The sequence below is a fragment of the Panthera pardus genome, unplaced genomic scaffold (assembly GCF_024362965.1).
Source record: "Panthera pardus isolate Hobbes unplaced genomic scaffold, ASM2436296v1 HiC_scaffold_27, whole genome shotgun sequence".
NCBI classification, from domain to species: Eukaryota; Metazoa; Chordata; class Mammalia; order Carnivora; family Felidae; genus Panthera; species Panthera pardus.
The window spans coordinates 68,763,623-68,786,894 of NW_026526843.1; the positions used below are offsets into that span (position 1 = coordinate 68,763,623).

Here is a 23,272-nt window from a genome sequence, read left to right on the forward strand (position 1 = left end):
AAGCTCAAATTCTAACTTTGGTGACAAACACTGCCAGTTGTTTTCCTTGAAGCGACGGGCTCACTCTGTTCACTTTTCAGAAAAGTGTCTGCCAAGTACTGAAGTCTGAATAACCATAGTTTGTCAGTCATTCTTTCAAAGACAACTAATGTTCCATGGAAAAACAATCGTACAAGTGCTTTTCCTCCAGACAACTCTCAGACTTTAGCACAGAGCACAAGTAGTCTGTGTTCTTCCCGTTCTGTCATGCAGAATACTAAATAGATTTGAACTCAAGGGTTGAGATTTAATGAAATTAACAATTTTTACTGCTTTAACAAAGCCATTCTTTTTTTCTTTTACTACTTAAAAAAAATGTGGGGCTTGAACTCATGACCCCGAGATCAGGAGTATCATATTCTACCGATTGAGCCAGCCAGGTGCCCCTATCAAAGCCAGTCTTAAGTAAAACTGACTTAAAAATAAAAGCTGAGAGTGTGTGGTGGTGACTGCTAGTACCGATTGGTGCCACTGCTCTAATTCAAGCTAAGGTCTGAGCAGTTTTGTCCACTGTTGCTTTGCACGGTCATGGCAAATGTCAATATGGTAAAAATGGCAAATGTCATAATATTATTGTGAAAATAGTTCTGATTGCTCAGAGACCCCTAGGGGTTTGTGGGCCACGCTTTGAGAACTCTGGTGTAATATATAGTCCTTTCCTTCAACAAGCTTACGATCAATTTATATCAACAAGACTAATAAATGTAAAAAATTAACAAATATAAAGATGACACATCTGTTGTACCATATGATTGGGTACTGTAAGTTCTGAAGGAGTTTAGAGAAGAGGAGGATTAATGGGGGATGAAGAGTCAGGGAAGACTTCTCGGAAGAGGTGAGCTAGAACACTTCAGAACTGTCAGTTGGTCATATGGCCTTTCCTGTCTCCTCTGATAATTCATGTCCCTTAGGTCTTTTAAAATTTAGTTTATGTCTCATCAACTTTAGGAAAATCCCCTTGGTTAAACTCACCTCTGTTTCATTACTCTCTACTTGGTACCTGTTTAACATTTAATCATTTAATTATGCACAGTGGTGTGCAGGTAAATGTTTAACAACCAGCACTTAAAAAACCAGACCTGATTTGTAGCTTTTGCTAGTTTCTGTAGCATAAATGTGTAGCAAGCTATCAATGGTTTACAACAGTCCTGAAATTTTAACAAATGATTCCAACACACCACTATATCATTATACTATTTCTACTTCAGAGCAAGGAATGCCACCTACTTTCTATATATCCCAACTGCATACATCCAGTGCAGCACAAAGCAGACACTCAAATGTTGAATGATTTATAGATGTATCCAAAGATAAACAGCTAGTGTGTGTTGCTAAAAACAAATTAAATGATCTTTAAGGTCTTCTGGGCAATACAATTCTATTATCGTAAGACATTCTAAAATCTCTGTCAAAGTTTGATTCCTTCTAGATATCATAGATACTTAAAAGATAGTAATAGTAACTAGAGCAGCATAAGTTATGGTATTAGAGCCAGAAAAGGAGAGAGAACGTTCACTGAGCACTTCTAATATGCCAAGTACTGTGTTATGTACTTTATTTACTAATGTAATTTAATGCTCATGATAACTTTCCTTATATATCTACTTTGCTGATGATCTCTAAACTTCTCTTCCTTCTGTACTGTAGCTCTTTTGGTATCAGTTCTTGACTTCCTCTAAAATTTTGTTTTTAGCCAGTTCTGCATTTCAGAGATACTAAGATGTGGTGCATCATAAAGAGCATGTGTTTTGGAATTAGACCAGGTTTCGAATCCCAACTCTGTATAACCTTTAGCACATTTCTTAAGATTTCTGAACTTCTGTTTAGATCTTTATTTAAATTTTATTTGAGAGACAGAGAGAGCGCAAGAGAGCACACAGGTGGGGGCCATGGGAAAGAGAGAGAATCCCAGGCTCCATGCTCAGCAAGGAGCCCAATGCAGGGCTTGATCCCACAACCCTGGGATCATGACCTGAGCCAAAATCCAGAGTTGGACGTTAACTGACTGAGCCACCCAGATGCCCCTGTTTAAATCTTTAAAGTCAAATGAATGATACTTACCACATAAAATGTAATAATACCTCATAGGGAGGGAATGAGAAAATGTACCCAACATATCTAGTGAAGTGTGTAGTTCAAAAGAATTGCTATGTTCTCTCATTTCTCTACCATCAGAAAGCCTTTGAAAAACAAGCTTTTGAATCACTGGATTGATAGGTTCTCTTTTGATTCCAGGCATAAATTTTTATAAATTACAATGCCTTAGAGACAGTCCCATTACCTGAGTTCCATTTCAGTCTCTAGGCTTTCAATTTTCTTTGTAATGGAATCCTCGGACTCAGAAACTTGACCACGCAGTTCAGCAAGCGAGAATGTACGCCTCTGTAAAGAACAGTGGGAATGAGGGTGAAGTGCTAAAAGGAAAGTAACCCTCCAAAGCTGTGAGGGTTTCTGGGGAGTGCCGTCTGATTATTGATCATGTATGTCCATAAGGGCACTTACCCGGAGTTTTGGAGGCGGATTCTCCCCAGATTCCTTTTTTTCTTTGAGTTGAGCCACATCCTGAGCCAGGATCTTCCTATCTTCAAGAAGGTCATTTAGATGGCGTTTGGCTTCCTCAGTACTGACCATAACCTCAACTTCATTTCCAAGCCAATTCTAGAAGAGAAATTAGTGATGTTGGGTTAGGAATGAGGAATCACTGGCCCATGGCTAGATTCAGCTCCAGACTTAAATTTCACTCAGAACAGAGCCCACATAAGGAGAAGTGAGATTTCCATTCATGCCCACACTCACCAAAAGTTGTAATAGCTCTCCAAGAGCCTTAAACAGAAATATCCCAGAAGGTCATAAGAAAGAGGCTTTCTGCAGAAAATCTTTCTCTAGATATCCTAGTATTTTTATACATCGTCTTTGACTTCTCCATTTTCTCCTTAACTTTTGTCCTTAACTAGTCCTGATAAGGAATTGAAGTATATTTTGATCATCTGATAAAGAATTGAAGTATATTTTGATCATCTGTTGATTTTAATAAAGATATCCATTCTTGTTTTAAAATTTTTTTAGTTGACACATAATTTTACATTCGTTTCCTATGTACAACATAGTGATTCAGTATCTTTATATGTTATGCAATGCTCACAAGTGTAGCTACCATCTGTCACCATACAACACTATTACAATATCACTGACTATATTGATGCTGTTCCTTTTATTCCCATGACTTCATCCCATAACTGGAAGCCTGTACCTCCCACTCTCCTTCACCCATTCTGCCCATCCCTCCATCCCTCTTCCCTCTGGCAACCTTCAGTTTGTTTTCTGTTTTTATAGATCTGCTTTTTGTTTATTTATTTTGTTTTTTTAGATTCCATATGAGTGAAATCATATGGTAATTGTCATTCTTGATCTGCCTTATTTCACTTAGCATAATACCCTAGAGGTATTAGGTCCATCCATGTTGTTGCAAATGGCAAGATCTCACCCTTTTTATGGCTGTGTAATATTCTAGTGTGTGCGTGTGTGTGTGTGTGTGTGTGTGTGAGAGACATCTTCCTTACCCACTCATCTATCAATGGACACTTGGGTTGCTTCCACATCTTGGCTATTGTAAATAACACTGCCACAAACATGGGGTGCAAATATCTTCAAATCAGTGTTTTCATTTTCTTTGGGTAAATACCCAGTAGCAGAATTACTGGATCATATGGTATTTCTATTTTTAATTTCAGGAACCTCCATACTGTTTTCCACAGTGGCTGTACCAATCTACATTCCCACCAACAATGCATGAGGGTTTCTTTTTCTCCACATCCTTGCAAACACGTGTTATTTTTTGTCTTTCTGGTTTTAGCCATTCTGACAGGTGTAAGGTGATATCTCGTTGTGGCTTTCATATGCATTTCTCTGATGATTAGTGTGATGTTGAGCATCTTTTAGTGTACCTGTTGGCCATCTCTATGTCTTCTTTGGAAAAATGTCTATTCTGGTCTTCTGCGCAATATTTGATCAGATTGTTTGGATTTTTGGTGTTGTAGAAGTTCTTTATATATTTTTGATATTAACCCCTTATCAGATATATCATTTGCAAATATCTTCTCCCATTCAGTAGGTTGCTCTTTTGTTTTGTTGTGAATTCGGTTATCAGTTCTAGCAGTTTTTTGGTGGAGTCTTTAGGGTTCCTATATATAGTATCATGTCATGTGCAAATTGTGACAGTTTTACTTCTTCCTGATTTGGATTCCTTTTATTTCTTTTTGTTGTCTGACTGCTGTGGCTAGGACCTCCAGTACTATTTTGAATAGAAGTGTTGACAGTGAACATCCTTGTCTGGTTCCTGACCTTGGGGAACAGCTCTCGGTTTTTCCCCATTTAGGATGACATTAGCTGTGGGTTTTTCATATATGGCTTTTATCATGTTGAGATATGTACCCTCTAAACCTACTTTGTTAAGGGTTTTTATAATGAATGGATGTTGTACTTGGACAAATGTTTTTCCTACATCTGTTGAAATCATCATATGGTTCTTACTCTTTCTCTTATTGATGTGATATATCATGTTGATTGATTTGTTAATATTGAACTACCCTTGCATCCGAGGAATAAATCTCACTTGATCTTGGTAAATGATTCTTAATATATTGTTGGATTCTAGTTGCTAGTATTTTGTTGAGGATCTCTGCATCTATGTTCATCAGAGATACTGGTCTTTAGTTACTCTTTTCTTTGTGATGTCTTTGTCTGGTTTTGTTATCAGGGTAATGTTGGCCTTATAGGATGAATTTGGAAGTTTACTTTTTTCTATTTTTGCAATAGTTTGAGAAGAATAGGTATTAACTCTTCTTTAAATGTTTGGTAGAATTTGCCTCTGAAGCCATCTGGCCCTAGAATTTTGTTTGTTGGGAGTTTTGTTTTTTGTTTTAATATAATTTATTGTCAAGTTGGCTAACATACAGTGTATACAGTGTGCTCTTGGTTTTGGGGGTAGAGTCCTGTGATTTACTGTTTACATACAACACCCAGAGCTCATCTCAACAAGCGCCTGCCTCAATGCCCATCACCCATTTCCCCCTCTCCTCTGCCACCCCCCCGCCCCCGGGAGTTTTTGATTGCCAATCCAATTTTTAAAAATTTCTTTAAATGTTTCTATTTTATTTTTGAGAGAGAGAGACACACAGTGAGAGCAGGGGAGGGGCAGAGAGAGATACAGACAGAATCTGAAGCAGGCTCCAGGCTCTGAGATGTCAGCGCAGGGTCCGACATGGGGCTTGCACTCACAGACTGCAAGATCATGACCTAAACCAAAATCAGATGCCCAACTGACTAAGCCACCCAGGCACCCCCCGATCCAATTTCTTTGCTGGTAAGTGGTCTGTTCACATTTCTATTTCTTCCTGGTACAGTTTTGGCAGTTCATATACTTCTAGGAATTTATCCATTTTTTTTTCTAGGTTGTTCAATTTGTTGCCATGCAGTTTTTCATAATATGCTCTTAGAATGGTTTGTATTTCTGTGTTGTTGGTTATTTCTCCTCACTCATTTGTGATTTCTATTTTAGTCCTTTCTCTCTTTTTCTTGATAAATCAGTTGAGAGGTTTATCAATTTCATTGATTTTTTTTTTTTGCAAAGAACCAGCTTCTGGTTTCATTGATCTATTCTATTGTTGTTGTTGTTTTACTTTCTATATATCATTCATTTTTGCTCCAATCTTTATTATGCCTTCCTTCTGGTGGTTTTAGGTTTTGTTTGTTGTTCTTTTAGCTCCTTTAGGTATAAGGTTAGGTTGTTTACCTTGGATTTTTCTTGCTTGTTGAGGTAGGCTTATATTGCTATAAGCTTCCCTTTTGGAATCACTTTTGCTGTATTCCAAAGGTTTTGGACATTGTGTTTTCATTTCTATTTGTTTCAATGTACTTTTTAATTTCTTCTTTGATTTCCTGGTTGATGTATTTATTGTTTAGTAGCATGTTATTTAACCTCCATGTAGTTGTGGTCTTTCCAGATATTTCCATGTGGTTGACTTTCAGTTTCACAGCATTGTTGGTCAGAAAAGGTTCATGGTATGACTTCCATCTTCCTGAATTTGCGGAGTTGAGGCTTGTTTTGTGGGCTCATATGTAATCTATTCTGGAAAACATTTCTCTGTGCACTTGAAAAGACTGTATTCTGCTGTTTTAGGATGGAATATTCTGAATATATCTGTTAAATTCACATGTTCCAGTGTGTCATTCAGAGCCATTTTTCCTGTTTATTTTCTACTTAGATATCTGTCCATTGGTGTTAAGTGGGGTATTAAAGTACTATACTATTTTTGTGTTATTATTGATTTGTTCCTTCACGTTTACTAACTGTTTTATGCATTTGGGTGCTCCTGTTCTGGGTGCATATTTACACTTGTTATATAGTCTTGTTGGATTGTGCCCTTTATTATTGTATAGTGTCCTTCTTTGTCTCTTGTAACATTCTTTGTTTTTTTAATTTTTTTTAAATGTTTATTTACCTTTTGAGAGAGAGAGAGAGAGAGCGCGAGCGAGCACAAGAAGGGGAGGGGGAGAGAGGGAGGGAGACACAGAATCCGTAGCAGGCTCCAGGCTCTGAGCTGTCAGCACAGAACCTGACGCGGGGCTCGAACCCATGAACCATGAGATCATGACCTGAGCCGAAGTTGGACGCTTAACCAACTGAGCCACCCAGGTGCCCCCAACATTCTTTGTTTTAAAGTCTATTTTGTTTTATATTAAGTATTGTTCTTTTGGCTTTTTGCCAGATAGATGTTTCTCCATCCCCTCACTTTCAATCTGTAGGTGTCTTTAGGTCTAAAATAGGTCTCTTTTAAGCAGCATATAGATGGGTCTTTTTAAAAATTATCCATTCAGCCACCCTGTGTCTTTTGATTGGAGCATTTAGTCCATTTACATTGAAAGTTATTATTGATAGATGTGAATGCATTACCATTTTATTACTTGTTTTATAGTTGTTATTGAACATTTTCTCTGATCTTTTTTTTGTTCTTCTTGCATGGTTTGCTGGTTTTGTTTTTGTGATACATTTGGATTTCTTTCTCTTTATTCCTTGCATATTTATTAGTGGTTTTTGATTTGTGGTTACCATGAGGTTTGTATATAACATCTGCTTATAGAATTTTATATTAAGTTGATGGTCCTTTAAGTTTGAACTAATTTTTTACTCCTATCCCTCCTACATTTTGGGTATATGATGTCATATTCTACATCTTTTTGTGAGTTTCTTGACTGATTTTTTACAGAAATATTCACTTTTACTGTGTTTGTGTTTCCTACCTTGATACTGTCATTTTTGATCTTTCCATTTCACGCAAAGGGTCCCCTTTAATATTTCTTTCTGGTCTGGTTTAATGATTATGAACACCTTTAGTTTTTGTTCTTCTGTAAAACTCTTTATCTTTCCTATTCTGAATGATAACTTTGCTAGATACAGCATTCTTGGCTGCAAATTTCCCCCATTCATCATTTTGAATATATCATGCACTCTTTCAGGCCTGGAAAACTTTTGCTGAAAAATGGGCTGCTAGCCTTATGGGGTTTTCCTTGCATGTTACTGTCTTCTTTGGTCTTGCTGGTTTAAACATTTTTTCTTTATCACTGTATTTGGCAATTTCATTACAATATGTCTTTGTATGGATATCTTTTTGTTGATTTTGTTGGAGGTTTTCTATACCTCCTGGATCTGGATATCTGTTTCCTTCCCCAGATTAGGGAAGTTTTCAGCTATTTCTTTAAAAAAATTTTTTTAATGTTTATTCCTTTTTTTGAAAGAGAGACAGCATGAATGGGGGAAGGGCAGAGAGAGATGGAGAAACAGAATCTGAAGCAGGTTCCAGGCTCTGAGTTGTCAGCACAGAGCCTGATGCGGGGCTTGAACTCATCAACAGTGAGATCATGACCTGAGCCGATGTTGGACACTTACCTACTGAGCCACCCAGGCAACCCTCAGCTATTTTTTAAATAAATTTTCTGTCCCCTCTTCTTTGTCTTCTTCTGGGACTCCTATAATATGAAGATTATTGTTTGATGGAGTCACTGAGTTCCCTACTTCTATTCTTGTTTTACATAATTCTTTTTTCCCTTTTTTGTTCAGCTTGATTACTTTTCATTTCTCTGTCTTCTAGGTCATTAATTAATTTTTCTGCTTCTTCCAGCCTGCTGTTCATTGCATCAGGTGTGTTTCTAATCTTGTTTGTTGCACACTTCATCTCTGATTGGTTCATTTTCATCTCTGTGTTAAGGGTCTCTCTGATGTCTCCCACTCTTTTCCAAAGTCCAGTGAGTATCTCCATGATCATTGCTTTAAATACTCCATCAAGCAAGTTACTTATGTCTGTTTTGCTTAGATCTCCAGCCATGGCCTTGTCCTATTCTGTCATTTGGGAGAAATTTATCTGTCTTCTCGTTTTGTCTAAGTCTCTGTGCCTATTTCTCTGTGTTAGAAAAGTCAGCTATATCTCCTGTTCTTGAAGGTAATGGTGTTACGAAGATGTTTTGTTGTCTGTTCCTTGTAGTGTCCCCTTTCTACAGGGCCTGGTGCTTTTGGGAGTGTCTCCAATGTGTACTCTGTGTGCACTGCATCTGTGTCCTGGCTGCTTTATCCTTCAGGCCAGTTGTCTGCAGAGGCTTTCTTTGTTGGGGGAAGTGTTTGGTCCCTGGCCTGAATCTGGCAATTGTTTACTAGGTATGCTCTGGTCTGCTTGTAAAATGGGACCTATTGCCACTGACACCAGAACTGAGGCTCTGCAAAACTCCCAGGTTGGCAGACATAGTGTGAGCTGGGGTTTGGGACAGGCTTCTGGGGGAGGGGGCTTGCCACACTTGGACTGAGGTGAGCGAGACTGAGAAGGGGGGTTTCACCACAGCATGGGTAAGCAGAGCTTCGTGTAAGCAAGTTAGGTAGTAAGTGTCAGTGCTGTGTTCCTGTAGGTGGCTTTGTGTTTATGCTGAGAGATAGCAGAGGGAAATAGTGTCTACCAGTTTCTTTATTCCCAGAGAGGTCTTTCCATGAACGCTGCCTTTCTGGGACATACTCCGAAATGAGCAAATACCCGCTCCACTGTGTGCTCAGGTGCTCTTCAGATCACCATTTCAATGCTGAATGTCCAGGCATTGTTAGCCTTCCTTCTCTCCAAGAGCAGTACAATGCCTTTCAGGGTCTATCTGAGCTAAGCCCATTGACCTTTAAGACCCCAGGCTTTAAGCTCCACTGGTTGCAAGAACTCACAAAATTTGGCCCCTCTCACTTTACAAACCAATTGCTATGGGGATTCATTTCCCCCATGTTGAGCTGCTCTGTGTGCTAGTCTGTCTCTCACCCTTCTCTACACTGCAGCTACCTCCCCACTGCAGTGGCCATGATCTTTTTTTCTCCCAAGTCCCATCTTTGCACTTCCTACCTTCTTTGATGTGGCCTCTTCTCTACCTTTAGTTGTGGAGTTTGTTCTGCCAGTCTTAAGGTAGATTTCTGGTCTATTTAGGATGATTTGATAGTTATCTAGTTGTGTTCATGGGATGAGGAGTGTCTAGGATGCTCCTACACTGCCACCATCTTCCCCTTCTCTCCCCTAACTCCATAGCTTTTAACACATTGATCGTGTGATAGGATCAAGCACAGTCTTCCCTCCTTTTTGTCAGTGTCAACCATGATTTGAGATGTTTTATCATAAACTGGTGAGTGAACCACTGAGTTGCCAGAGGGAAGGGGGTTGGGAGGATAGGCAAAATGGGTGAAGAGCAGTGGGAGATACAGGCTTCCAGTTATGGAATGAATAAGTCATGAGAATAAAAGGCACTAGTGCTGGAATTGGTATTAAGGAAATGCTTGCTGACTGAAGGAATCATAACTATACAGATCCCTATGTCTTATCTAAGAAAATTTTCAACATTCCTATATTCACGCATCTTTAATGAACTTAAACATAATCAAAGGCCTAGTGACTGAAGAGTGTATCAGAGAGAGACTGTAGAATGTATGTAATAAGGTTATATAATGATTATGAGAATATAATTCTAGATCCAGATTACATTGTAGCTCCTTCTATTATTTTTTTTCTAAATACAATTTATTGTCAAGTTAGCTAACACACAGTGTATACAGTGTGCTCTTGGTTTCAGGAGTAGATTCCCCCAAGTAGCTCCTTCAATTCTTAGTGATTGGACCTGGAAGCAAGTCCTTTAGTCTCTCTGTGACTCACTTTTCTCATCTGTAAAATGAGGATCATAATCATCCCTATACCTCATAGGGTTGTTTTGAGAATTACATGATTAATATATAAAAAATATTTGACACTTCTTACTACATAATAAGTACTCCATAAATGTTAGCTTTTCTTACCTAAATCATATAGAGTAATCCAGCATATCTATGGACAAGGCAGTTTGGGAGAAGTCTAGTGATCTCTTTAACTTCAAAATTACTGAAAACAGCTATTTCCTGAGTGCCTGCTATGAGCTAGGTACTGTGACAGAGTTGGATAAAATTTAGTATCTGCTGCCTTCAGGAATCTTTCCTTCTTGTTTTGAAAGATTTTCCTGGTGAAAGTCCTTGATATTCTAAGATTTTGGTCACACATGCTAATATGTTAGCATCTGTCATTAAGAGTTTCTTGTAAAAGTTTCAGTAGTTCAGCATGTGATTACTCAACAAAGAGTTTTTTCTTCTGCACACAGCTATAGCTACTGGTATATTCCTCAAAGATGTCTGCAGGCTTTCCTAAGGTCTCAATTTCAAGTTCGTTTACCTCAGGCAACCACTGATTTGTTTCTATTCCTAAAATTGTGTCATTTCGAGAATATTCATTAAATGGAATCCTATATTATGTGAACTTTTGAGATGGGCTTTTTTCACTCAGCATGATGCCCTTATGATCCACCCAAGTGTATCAATAGTTTATTCCTTTTTTTTTTTTTTTTTTGCTGAGTAGTGTTCCACTGTATGGATGTACTAATTTGTTTATACATTCTCCAGTTGAGAGACATTTGGATTGTTTGTAGTTTTTGGTGAATACAAATATAGCTGCTTTAAACACTGTCATATAGGTTTTCATGTGAATGCAAGCTTTCATTTCTAGAGGGTAAATGCCCAGGGATGGGATTGTTGGCTCATATATATACATGTCTAATTTTATAAGAAAGTGACTAGCCATTTTCCGGAGTGGCTATACCATTTTATATTCCCACTAACAATGTATGATAATTCTATTTTCTCAGTATCCTTGCCAGCACTTGGTATTGTCACTATATTTTATTGTAGCCATGCTAATAGGTGTGTAGTATATCTTATCTGGGCCTTAATTTCCTTTTCCTTAATGGCTAATGATGTTGAATATATATATTTTATTATTTTAGAAAGAAAGAGGGAGAGAAAGAGAGAGCGTGAGCAGGGGAGAGGGTCAGAGGGAGACAGAGAGAAAGAGACAGAGAGAGAGAGAGAGCATCTTAAGCAGGCTCCATCCTCAGCATGGAGTCTGACACGGGGCTCAATCCCAGGACCCTGGGATCATGACTTGAGCTGAAATCAAGAGTTGGATGCTCAACCAACTGAGCCACCTAGGTGCCCCTGTTGAATATCTTTTCATGTGCTTATTTGCCATCTGCATATTTTCTTTCATCAAGTATCTGCTCAGGTGTTTTGCCCATTATCTAATTGAGTTATTTGTTTTCTTATTTTTGGGTTTAATAAATCCTTTATGAATTCTGGATATGATTCCTTTGTCAGATATGTAATTTGCAAATATTTCTTTCTAGTCTAAGGCTTATTTATTTATTTATTTATTTAAAGTTTATTTATTTATTATGAGAGAGAGAGAGTGCACATGAGTGGCAGAGGGACAGAGGGAAACAGACAGAGAGAGAGAGAGAGAGAATCCCAAGTAGGTTCCACACTGCCAATGTGGAGCTCAACGTGGGTCACAAACCATGAGATTATGACCTGAGCCAAAGTCAAGAGTTGGAAGCTTAACTGACTGAGCTACTCAGGCATGTCGTTTATTTTTTTGAATATTGTCTCCCTAGGGTCTTTACCAGAGCAGAAGTTCTTAGTTTTGGTGAAGCCTAATGTATTCACTTTTTCTTTATGTATTATGCTTATGATGTCACTGAAATTTTTATCTTATGTTTTCTTGTAGAAGTGTCACAGTTTTAGGTTTTACATTTATGTATGTATGTATGTATGTATGTATGTATGTATGTAGGCTTCATGCCCAGCACAGAGCCCAATGCAGGGCTTGAACTCACGACCCTGAAATCAACACCTGAGCTGAGATCAAGAGTTGGGACACTTAACCAACTAAGCCACTCAGGCACCCTTAGGTTTTACATTTAGATCTATGGTCTACTTTGAGTTCATTTTTGTATAAGGTGCAAGGTTTAGGTTAAAGTGGTTTGTTTGTTTTTGTCTATGGTATCTAATTGCTCCACAACATTTGTTGAAAAATCTCTGTTACTTATTAATTGTGACACCTTGGGAAATCATCTAACCTCTCATGGCCTCACTTTTCTTTCCTCAAAAATGGAGATGATAATAGGACCTAACCTCTAAGGATGAAGTGAAGATTCCAGACTCTATGTGTAAACACGTAGCACACAGTAGATAGTAGTAGCCATTATTATTACTTACAGAGTTTCAAATTTTGGTATTTTACGTTATGACTTACAAAATTTGATAACATATAATACACTGTCTCTTTTTAATCCCTTCCATGAATGTTGGAGAACATGGATCAGTGCTAAGGTAGATTCTGGCAGATGGGTTCTACTGAGATGATGGCTGAAAGTACTTGTAGTGAGGAAATCACAGCAATTCCCAGTTGGGAGGGGTGCTGAGGCCAAGGCCAGTTCAGTACAAGTCAAAAGTGTGTAGCCAAAAACAGGAAATAAGAAATGAAGTCAGATATTATGGAAATCAGAAAGAATTCAAGAATTTTCTTCTGAATAGGTAAGGGCAAATGGGGTTCTGGACTTTGAGTGTGTATAAAGCAGAATACTGAGATACACTGTTACTGAGTTGTGGCCTCACAGCCTTGTTTAAAGGTCTTGGCCTTGGCTTTTCACTTCAGGATGCTCTTTACTAGCTGTGTGGGGAGTCTTTTGCCTTCTCTTCTCTAAGCGAATTTAGTCCAAGACCGTGTTTTTCTGTGAACTCTCTTACTTTGGTGCCAACAGTGGGGTGATGTGCCAGGTACCCTCTGGGAAGTCTTTCTAAAACATTCTGCTTAGCAGATCTGAAAAGGCTGAAGAACCTTCTCAGGAAGCTGATTGTGCCTGTGGTAGGTCTTGGTCTGGAAGCTGTTTCGAAAGCTGGATACCACTGCCACTTTGTTGATTCCCACTATGCTCTCTGGCATTGCATACCTTGTTGGCTCCCCAGGAACTCTCCTTAGTGTCCCTGAGAAAGAGCTGGAAGCTTCAATGTTTTTTTTTCTTTTGTTTGTTTGCTTTTTACTTCCTCTTTGATCTGTGTTCTGAGATCCTACATGAATTAATCTTTTGTGATAGGCATGTGTAAGATACCTTGAAAGAAGTATACTGTTATTGGAAAAGTTATAATCACAATCAGTCAGACCAGAGATTCCTACCAGTCTGGTCAAGTGTGAAGGTTTATGGGCTAGGGGTGGTGTCATTGGAAACTGATAGTGTAATTGAAATTGCTTCTGAGTTGCAAGATATAGCAAAACAAATATGTTTTATAGCACAGTACTGAGTATCAACTTATTGTGGTGATTTATGTGTAAGCCTCCAAGATAATAATGGCACCTGACTTCAGTCAGTCCTTTGCAGTTTAGAAATCCTTGTGTTGTTCCCTATTTAAATTGATTCTTACAACAAGGATGAGAGAGGCAGTGCAGGGATTATTATTCATATTTTACAGATATGGAAGCTGTCAGGGACTTAGAGCTGGAGGGGGCTGGGATATCATTCATAGTGATCAAAAGCAGAGGCTCTGAGGCAGATTGCCTACTTCTTTTTTGAATTTCTGTATTCTGGTAAAATATATATAACATCAAATTTGTTATTCTGAACACTTGTAAGTGTACAATACAGTGGCATTACATTAAAAATGTTGTATAACCATCACTACTGTTTCTAAATTATTTTCATCACCCCAAACAAAAACTCTGTAGCTATTAAACAACTCCCCATTAGACCTCCCCTCATCCCCTGGTAACCTCTAATCTACTGTCTGTATGAATTTGCCTATTCTAGATACTTCATATAAGTAGAACAATATAATATTTGTCCTTTTTTGGCTGCCTTATTTCACTTAGCATAATGTTTTCAAGGTTCATTCATTTTGTAGCACGTATCAATCACTAGGTCATTTCTTCCTATTGCCAAATACAGAATGTTCGTGGTGTATGTGTGTCTATGTGATATATATATATATACCACATATTGTTTATTCATTCATATGTTGAGAGGCATTTAGGTTGCTTCTACACATTGACTACTATGAATAGTGCTACTATGAACATTTGTGAACAAGTTTTTGTTTGAATACTTGTTTTCACTCTTTTGGTATATACCCAGAGGTAGATTTGCTGGGTCATGTGGTAATTCCATGTTTAGCTTTTTTTAATGTTTATTTTATTTTTTGAGAGAGAGAGAGAGAGAGAGAGAACGAAAGAAAGAGAGAATGAACACAAGTGAGGGAGGGGCAGAGAGAGAGAGGGAGACACAGATTCCGAAGCAGGCTCCAGGCTGTCACATAGAACCTCAACTGTGAGAACTCACAAACTGTGAGATCATGACCTAAGGTGACGTCAGACACTTAACTGAATGAGCCACCCAGGCTCCCCTTATATTTAGCTTTCTGAGGAACTTGCAAACTTTTCTACATCAATGGTACCACTTTACATTCCCACAAGCAATATACAAGGGTTCCAACTTCTCCATATCTTCACCAACACTTGCTACTTTTTTTTTTGTTAAAAACCACATCCTAGGGGCGCCTGGGTGGTGCAGTCGGTTAAGCGTCCGACTTCAGCCAGGTCACGATCTTGCGGTCCGTGAGTTCGAGCCCCGCGTCGGGCTCTGGGCTGATGGCTCGGAGCCTGGAGCCTGTTTCCGATTCTGTGTCTCCCTCTCTCTCTGCCCCTCCCCCGTTCATGCTCTGTCTCTCTCTCTGTCCCAAAAATAAAATAAAAAAAGTTGAAAAAAAAAATTAAAAAAAAAAAAACACATCCTAGTAGGTGTGAAGGGGATATATTATTATAGATTTTATTTTCATTTCTCTAATCACTAAGAATGAGCATCTTTTCATATGTTTATTGGCCATTTCTATATCTTCTTTGGAGAGACGTCTATTCAAGTCTTTTACCCATTTTTAAGTTGAGTTGTTTATCTTTTGTAAATATGTTTATTTTTGAAAGAGAAAAAGCATGTGTGTGGAAGCAGCGGAAAGGGCAGAGAGAGAGGGAGAGAGAGAAAACCAAGCAGGCTCCATGCCATCAGTCCAGAGCCTGATGTGGGGCTCGAACCCACCAACCATGAGATCATGACCTGAGCCAAAATCAAGAGTCAGACATTTAACCAACTGAGCCACCCAGTTGCCTCGTTGTTTATCTTTCTGTTGCTGAGCTGTAGGAGTTCTCTATGTTCTGGTTATTAACACTTATCAGATATATGACTTCCAAATATTTTCTCCCATTCTTTTTTTTAAAGTTTATTTATTTATTTTTAGGAAGACAGCGTGAGTAGGGGAGGGGCAGAGAGGGGGAGACAGAGAATCCCAAGCAGGTGCCGTGCTGTCAGCATGGAGCCTGATGCAGGGCTTGAAATCATGAAACTGAGGTAAGACCTGAGACAAAACCAAGAATCAGACACTTAACTGATCGAGCTACCCAGGGGCCCCCAAATATTTTCTCCCATTCTCTAGGCTATCTTTCACTTTCTTGATAATGTCCTTTGATGCACAAAAGTTTTTTTCAAAAAAAATTTTTTTAAGTTTATTTATTTTGAGAGACAGAGAGAGCAAAGGAGAGGCAGAGACAGAGAGGGAAAGAGAGAATCCCAGGCAGGCTCCATGCTGTCAGTACGGAGCTTGATGCAGGGCTTGAACTCCCGAACTGTGAGATCATGACCTGAGCCCAAACCAAGAGACAGACGGTTAACTGACTGAGCCAAAAGTTTTAAATTTTGATGAAATCAAATTTATCTATTTTTCTTTGTTGCTCATGATTTTGCTATATTTAAGAATTCAATGTCAAGTCCAAGGTCATGTTGCTCATGATTTTGTTATATCTAAGAATTCAATGTCAAGTCTAAGGTCATAAAGATTTACTCCCATGTTTTCCTCTAAGAGTTTTATGCTTTTATCTCTTATTTTAGGTTTTATTCACATAGAGTAAATTTTGGATGAGATGTGATGTAAAGGTCCAAATGTATTATTTTGCCTGTGGAAATACACTTGTCCCAGCCCCATTTGTTGAACAGGTTGTTCTTTCGCCATTGAATGGATTTGGCATCTTTGTTAGTTTCTGACTTAAAGTCTATTTTGTGTGTGTGCGTGCGTGTGTGTGTGTGTATGTTTATTCTGTGTGTTAATAGTATATCTACTTCATCTCTCTTTTGGTTACTGTTTGCAAGTAGTCTCTTTTTATGGCTGAATAATATTTCACTGTATTTATACATATACATATACATATACATATACACATACACATACACATACACATACATATACATATACATAGCAATTTACACATTCAATGCGATCCCTATCAAAATAACACCAACACTGGGGCGCCTGGGTGGCTCAGTTGGTTAAGAGTTCAACTCTTGGATTTGGCTCAGGTCATGATCTCATGGTTTGTGGGTTTGAGCCTGGTGTTGGTCTCTGCACTGACGGTGTGGAGCCTGCTTGGGATTCTTTCTCCCTTTCTCTTTGCCTCTCCCCTACCGTGCTCTCTCTCTCTTTCAAAATAAATAAACTTAAAAAAATTAAAAAAGAATAACACCAGCATTTTTCACAGAGCTAGAACAAACAATCCTAAAATTTGTATGAAACCAGAAAAGACCCCAAATAGCTAAAGTAGTGCTAAAAAAGAAAACCAAAGCTAGAGGCATCACAATTCCAGACTTTAAGTTGTATTACAAAGCTGTAATCATCAAGACAGTATGGTACTGGCACAAAAAACAGACACATAGATCAATGGAACATAATAGAGAACCCAGAAATGGACCCACAAATGTATGGTCAACTAATCCTTGACAAAGCAGGAAAGAACATCCAGTGGAAAAAAGAGTCTCCTCAGCAAATGGTGCTGGGAAAACTGGACAGTGATATGTGGAAGAATGATACTGGATCACTTTCTTACACCATGCACAAAAGAAATTCAAAATGGATGAAAGACCTAAATGTGAGACAGGCAACCATCAAAATCCTACAGGAGAACACAGACAGCCACCTCTTTGATCTTGGTCATAGCAACTTCTTATTAGACATGTCTCTGGAGGCAAGGGAAATAAAAGCAAAAATGAACTATTGGGACCTCATTAAGATAAAAAGCTTCTGCACAGTGAAGAAAACAATCAATAAAACTAAAAGAAAACTGACGGAATGGGAGAAGATATTTGCAAATGACATATCGGATAAAGGATTAGTATCAAAAATCTATAAGGAACTTATCAAACTCAACACCCAAAATACAAAGAATCCAGTGAAGAAATGGGCAGAAGACATGAATAGACACTATTCTAAAGAAGACATCCAGATGGCTAACAGACACATGAAAAGCTGCTCATCATTACTCATCATCAGGGAAATACAAATCAAATCCACAATGAGATACCACCTCACAGTAGTCAGAATGGCTAAAATTCACAACTCAGGAAACAACAGATGTTGGTGAGGATGCTGAGAAAGGAGAATGCTTTTTCACTGTTGGTTGGAATGCAAATGGGTGCAGCCACTCTGGAAAATAGTATGGAGGTTCCTCAAAAAATTAAAAATAGAACTACCCTATGACCCAATAATTACACTACTAGGTATTTATACAAAGGATAAAAAAATGCTGATTCAAAGGGGCACATGCACCCCAATGTTTATAGCAGCACTATCAATAATAGCCAAATTATTGAAAGAGCCTGAATATCCATTAACTGATGAATGAATAAAGGAGATATGGTATATATATACAATGGAATACTACTTGGCGATCAAAAAGAATGAAATCTTGCCATCTGCAACAACGTGGATGGAACTAGAGGGTATTATGCTAAGCAAAATAAGTCAGGCAAAAGAAGACAAATATATGATTTTGCTCATATGTGGAATAAAAGAAACACAACAGATGAACATAGGGCAAGGGAAGGAAAAATAAGATAAAAACAGAGAGGGAGGAAAACTATAAGAGACTCTTAAATACAGAGAACAAACTGAGGGTTACTGGAGGGGAGGTGGGTGGTAGGATGGGCTAAATGGTGATGGGCATTAAGGAGGGCACTTGTTGAGATGAGCACTGGGTGTTATATGTAAGTGATGAATCACTGGGTTCTACTCCTGAAACCAATACTATACTGCATGTTAACTAACTTGAATTAAAATAAATTAAAAAAAAAGAACTTGACAAAATTTATATGCTCTGATAATAAAAACTTACAACAAACTAAGAATACATAAGAACTTCCTCAATCTGATAAAGCGTATCTATGAAAAACTTAAGGTAATGTCATGCTTAATGGTGAAAGACTGAATCCTTTCCCCAAGATCAAGAAAAATAGAATGGTTTCTACTATCAACACTCCTATTCAACATCATCCTGAAGGTCCAAGCTGATGTAATAGGGGAAGTAAGAGAAATAAAAGACATACAGATTAGAAAGGAAGAAATAAAACTGTATTTACAGATGGCATGACTGCCCATGTAGAAAATCCCAAAGAACCTACAAAATACCTACTAAACTAATAAAGTCAGAAGACAGAAGTTAATATACAAAAATTAATTGTATACCAGCAATGAACAACTGGATAAACAACTTGGAAGTTTCTTATAAAGTTAAACACACACTTAACATATTACCTATAGCAATCCTAGGTATTTACCCAAGTGAAATGTTTATCTATGTTTACACAGAAACCTGTATGTAAATGTTTTTATAGCAGCTTTATTCATAATCACCAAAAACTGGAAAAAAATCCACAAGATATCTTTTAATAGGTGAACAGATAAACTGTGGGACACCCATACAATGGAATACAACTTGGCCAAAAAAAGAAAAAAAGAAGGCAGAAACTACTGATATAAGCAATAACATAAATGAGTCTGAAACACGTTATGCTAAGTGAAAGAAGCCATACTGTATGTTTCTATTTATATGACACTGATGCAAAGGGAAAACAATAATAACAGAATACACATCAGTGTTTGCCAAGTGCTAGGGATGTGGGAGGAGCTGACTACAAAGGGGGTGAGGAATTTGGGAGGATAATAGAATTATTCTACACCTTGACTGTGATGGTGGTTATACAACTGTATGTGTCATCAAAACTCTTGGAACTGTACACTAAAAAAGGTAAATCTTACTGTATGTCAGATATGCCTTAATAAAGCTGAAAAAAAATCAATGTCACTTGCCATACTAACAGAATAAAAACAAACAATAAGATCATCTCAATAGGATTTGGAAAAAATTTTCGAATGTATGTTCATGATAAAAACTTTCAGGAAACTTGGGATAGACAGGAACTTCTTCAACCTGATAAAGGGCATATACAAAAACCTACAGCTAATATCACACTTACTGGTGAATCTTTCCCTAAGATTGTGAACAAAGCAAGGATATCCCTTTTCACCTACTCTATTCAATATTTTACTGGGGGTTCTAATAAGTACAATATGACAAGGTCAAGCTAAAAAAAAGAGGCGTATAGAGCAGATAAGTAAATAAAACTGTCCCCATTTGCAGATGACATGATTGTCTATGTAGACTCTATAAGCTATAAAGAGTCTAAAAAGCTATAAGAACCAACAAATATATGCAAATAATTGTAAATTGAAATTAAAAAACACTTCCAATATCATAAAAATATGAAATACTAAGGAATATATTTGACAAAAGATGTGCAACACTTGTATACTGAAAATTAAAACACAACGGAGAGAAATTAAAGTTTTAAATAAATGGAGAGATGCACTGAGTTCATAAAACACTTAATATTGGTAAGATGTAAATTCTCCTCAAATTTACGTATAGATTCTGTGCAGTCCTAATCAAACTCCCAGCAGACTTTTTTGTAGAAAATGATAAGCTTATTCTAAAATTTATATGAAAATGCACAGAACCTACTTTTCCCAAAACGATTTTGAAAAAGAGTAACAACTTTGGAGGGCTTATACTACCTGATGTCAGAACTTATTATAAAGCTAGTATAATCAAAACATGTTGGTACTGGCATAAAGATAGACATGTACATCAATGGAGTAGAATCTAGACAATGACTTATGGACAACTGATTTTCACAAAGGTGCCAAGTCAGAATGAATCAATCATAGACTTAAATGTAAAGCTTAAAACTAAATTCTAGAAGATAACTTAGAGGGAAATCTTAGTGACCTTGGGTTTGGCAAAGATTTCTCTCTTTTTTAATTGTTTTTAATATTTATTTATTTTTGAGAGAGAGAGCACAAGCAGAGGAGAGGGAGAGAAAGAGAGAGGGAGACACAGAATCTGAGGCAGGTTCCAGGCTCTGAGCTGTCAGCACAGAGCCCAATGTGGGGCTTGAATTCTTGAACCATGAGATTATGACCTGAGCCAAAGTCAGACGCTTAACCGACTGAGCCACCCAGGTGCCCCTGTTTTGGCAAAGATTTCTTAAACAGGACATGAATCCCATTAAACATAAAAGAAAAAAATGTCAATAAATTGGATGGCATCAAAATTATAAAGGCTTGCTCTTCAAAAGACATTGTTAAAAAAGGGAAAGGCAAAAAAAGGGAAAGGCAAGTCACAGACCAGGAGGAAATTTTTAAAAAACATAAAAGTCCTTTGTTGGATGTATCTAGTATATATAAAGAATTTTAACTGAAAAGTGAGAAAAAAGACAACCCAGTGAAAAAATGGGGATGATCTGAATGTATATTTCAGAAAACATACATATGGCAAATAAGCACATAAAAAGATGCTCAACATCATTAGTCATAAGGGAAATGAAAACTAAACCCACAGTGAGGTACCACTACCCCTTCACTAGACCACCTCAGGTTTAAAAGACTGACCATACTCAATATTGGTGAGAATGTACAGCAACAAGAACACTCATAAATTGCTAGTAGGAAGTTATACCACTTTGGAAAACAATTTGGCAGTTGCTTAAAAGTTAAAATGTACACCTACCATAGGAGACAACCAGCCAGTCCACTCCTAGGTTATCTCCCCAAAAGAAATAAAACATATATCCACACAAAGACTTGTACACAAATGTTCAGTACACTATTTGTAATAATGAAAAACTGGAAACAACACAAAATGTCCATCAACAGGTGAATGGATAAACATATTGTGGTATAGCCATACAACAGGAGGCCATTCAGCAATAAAAAGTTAAGAGGTATTGATACACACAGCCACATGGATGAACCCTGAAATACTTACACTGAGTGAAACCCAGAAAAAGAAAATATACTGTATGATTCAATTTTTGTAAAATTCTAGAAAATAAAAAACGAGTCTATAGTGACAGCAGATTAATGGTTGCTTGGAGATAGGGAGGTAGAGGGGTGAACTAGGGAGAGGAGAAAGGGTTTACAAAGTGGAACAAAATTAAGTTTTTGTCATGATGGACATTGACATTATCTTGATTGTGGTGAGGATTTCATGGGTGTATATCTATGTCAAAGCTTACTAAATTGTACATTTTAAATATATACAATTTATTGTGGGCCAATCATACCTCAATGAAAATGTAAAAAAATTAACTGACCCTCAATAGAGGCAGTGATGGAAAGGGTTCTCTACTCTTGATCTTTCACATTTGTTCAAAGATATTCAAAGGTATCATTAGGAAATCAGACTTTCAGGTAGAAGAACTTCATATTTTGAAGTGTTTAATTCTAAACAAAAAGGAAGCTATTTTCCATTTTTTCCTATCCCCAACGTAGACAAGAGAAATGACAGTTCAAGCTGTCCATACCTTCACTCGAGCTGCAGTGCCTTCCATTCCACGGCTCTGAGTCTCTTTCCGCTTATCTGCAACCTCCCGTTGTTTTTGGAGAGCATCCTTGAGACGCTTGTTGGCAGCAGCTGCCTAAATAAAAACAGCTCATAGTAATGTTGAATTGAGGGTTTAAAAAAAACCATTTTAATTTCCAGCATATTAGTAAAGAAAAATGAACAAAACCTTTTAAAAATATTTATTTATTTTGAGAGAGAGTGAGCAAGCACAATCGGTGGCGGGGGAGGCAGAGAGAGAAGGAGAGAGAATCCCAAGCAGACAGCACAGAGCCCAATGCAGGGCCTGAACTAACAAACTGTGAGATCATGACCTGAGTCGTAATGTGTGACCCAAGGTACACATTTCAAAGTACCACAGACTGAAAGTGTCTGGAAATGTCACAAATTACTCTGTATTTTGTTTGGAAAGAAGCAAGCCCAATTGGGGGAAAAATCCTTATCCGCATGGTACCATTTTCTTCAGATTTTTATCTGCGCACAGTTTGTGACATATAAACAGGGATTAAGACTTAGGAATTGCTGGTCAAGATTGATATCCCTGGTTTCTCAGGACACTGGCTCATTTAAGGGATATTACTATGTCAGCATTTAAGCCTGAAGGTGACAGTACACCTGACCTAGTAGATTGGGTTTTCTTACCTCCTCAGTTTTACGTCTGAGCACATTAGACTGTTTCTGGAAGTTTCTTTCAAGTTTGAGCAGTTCATATTGTCTCTTACGGTCCTGAGAAGAAAAAAGTCAGACTTTTAATTGCTATTCAGCTAGCTGACATAAAACCTTATAATATAACTAAAGAGTCTTTCAGTATAACAGTCAGTATGGAAAACAGGATTTAATTTTCCTCAAAAAATTAAAAATAGAACTACCATACGATCCAGCACAATCTCACTACTGGGTATATATTCAAAGGAAATGAAATCAGTATCTTGGAGATATATTTGTATGCTCATATTCATTGCAGCATTATTCATAGTAACCAAGATATGGAAATAAACTAAGTGTTGACAGATGAATGGATAAAGAAAATGTGGTATATG

General features: G+C 37.6%; 1 protein-coding gene across 1 annotated transcript in view; it reads right to left on the bottom strand.

The window, feature by feature from the left end:
* Nucleotides 1–23,272, bottom strand: part of KIF4A (kinesin family member 4A) — a 119,734-nt gene that overhangs the window by 17,919 nt on the left and 78,543 nt on the right. Inside the window, exons 18-21 of the mRNA XM_019428615.2 lie at nucleotides 22,875–22,958; nucleotides 22,195–22,308; nucleotides 2,542–2,697; nucleotides 2,321–2,421 (exon numbers count right to left, since the gene is read on the bottom strand). Of these exons, the coding sequence (XP_019284160.1) occupies nucleotides 2,321–2,421; nucleotides 2,542–2,697; nucleotides 22,195–22,308; nucleotides 22,875–22,958 (455 nt within the window). The remainder of the gene's footprint in view (nucleotides 1–2,320; nucleotides 2,422–2,541; nucleotides 2,698–22,194; nucleotides 22,309–22,874; nucleotides 22,959–23,272) is intronic.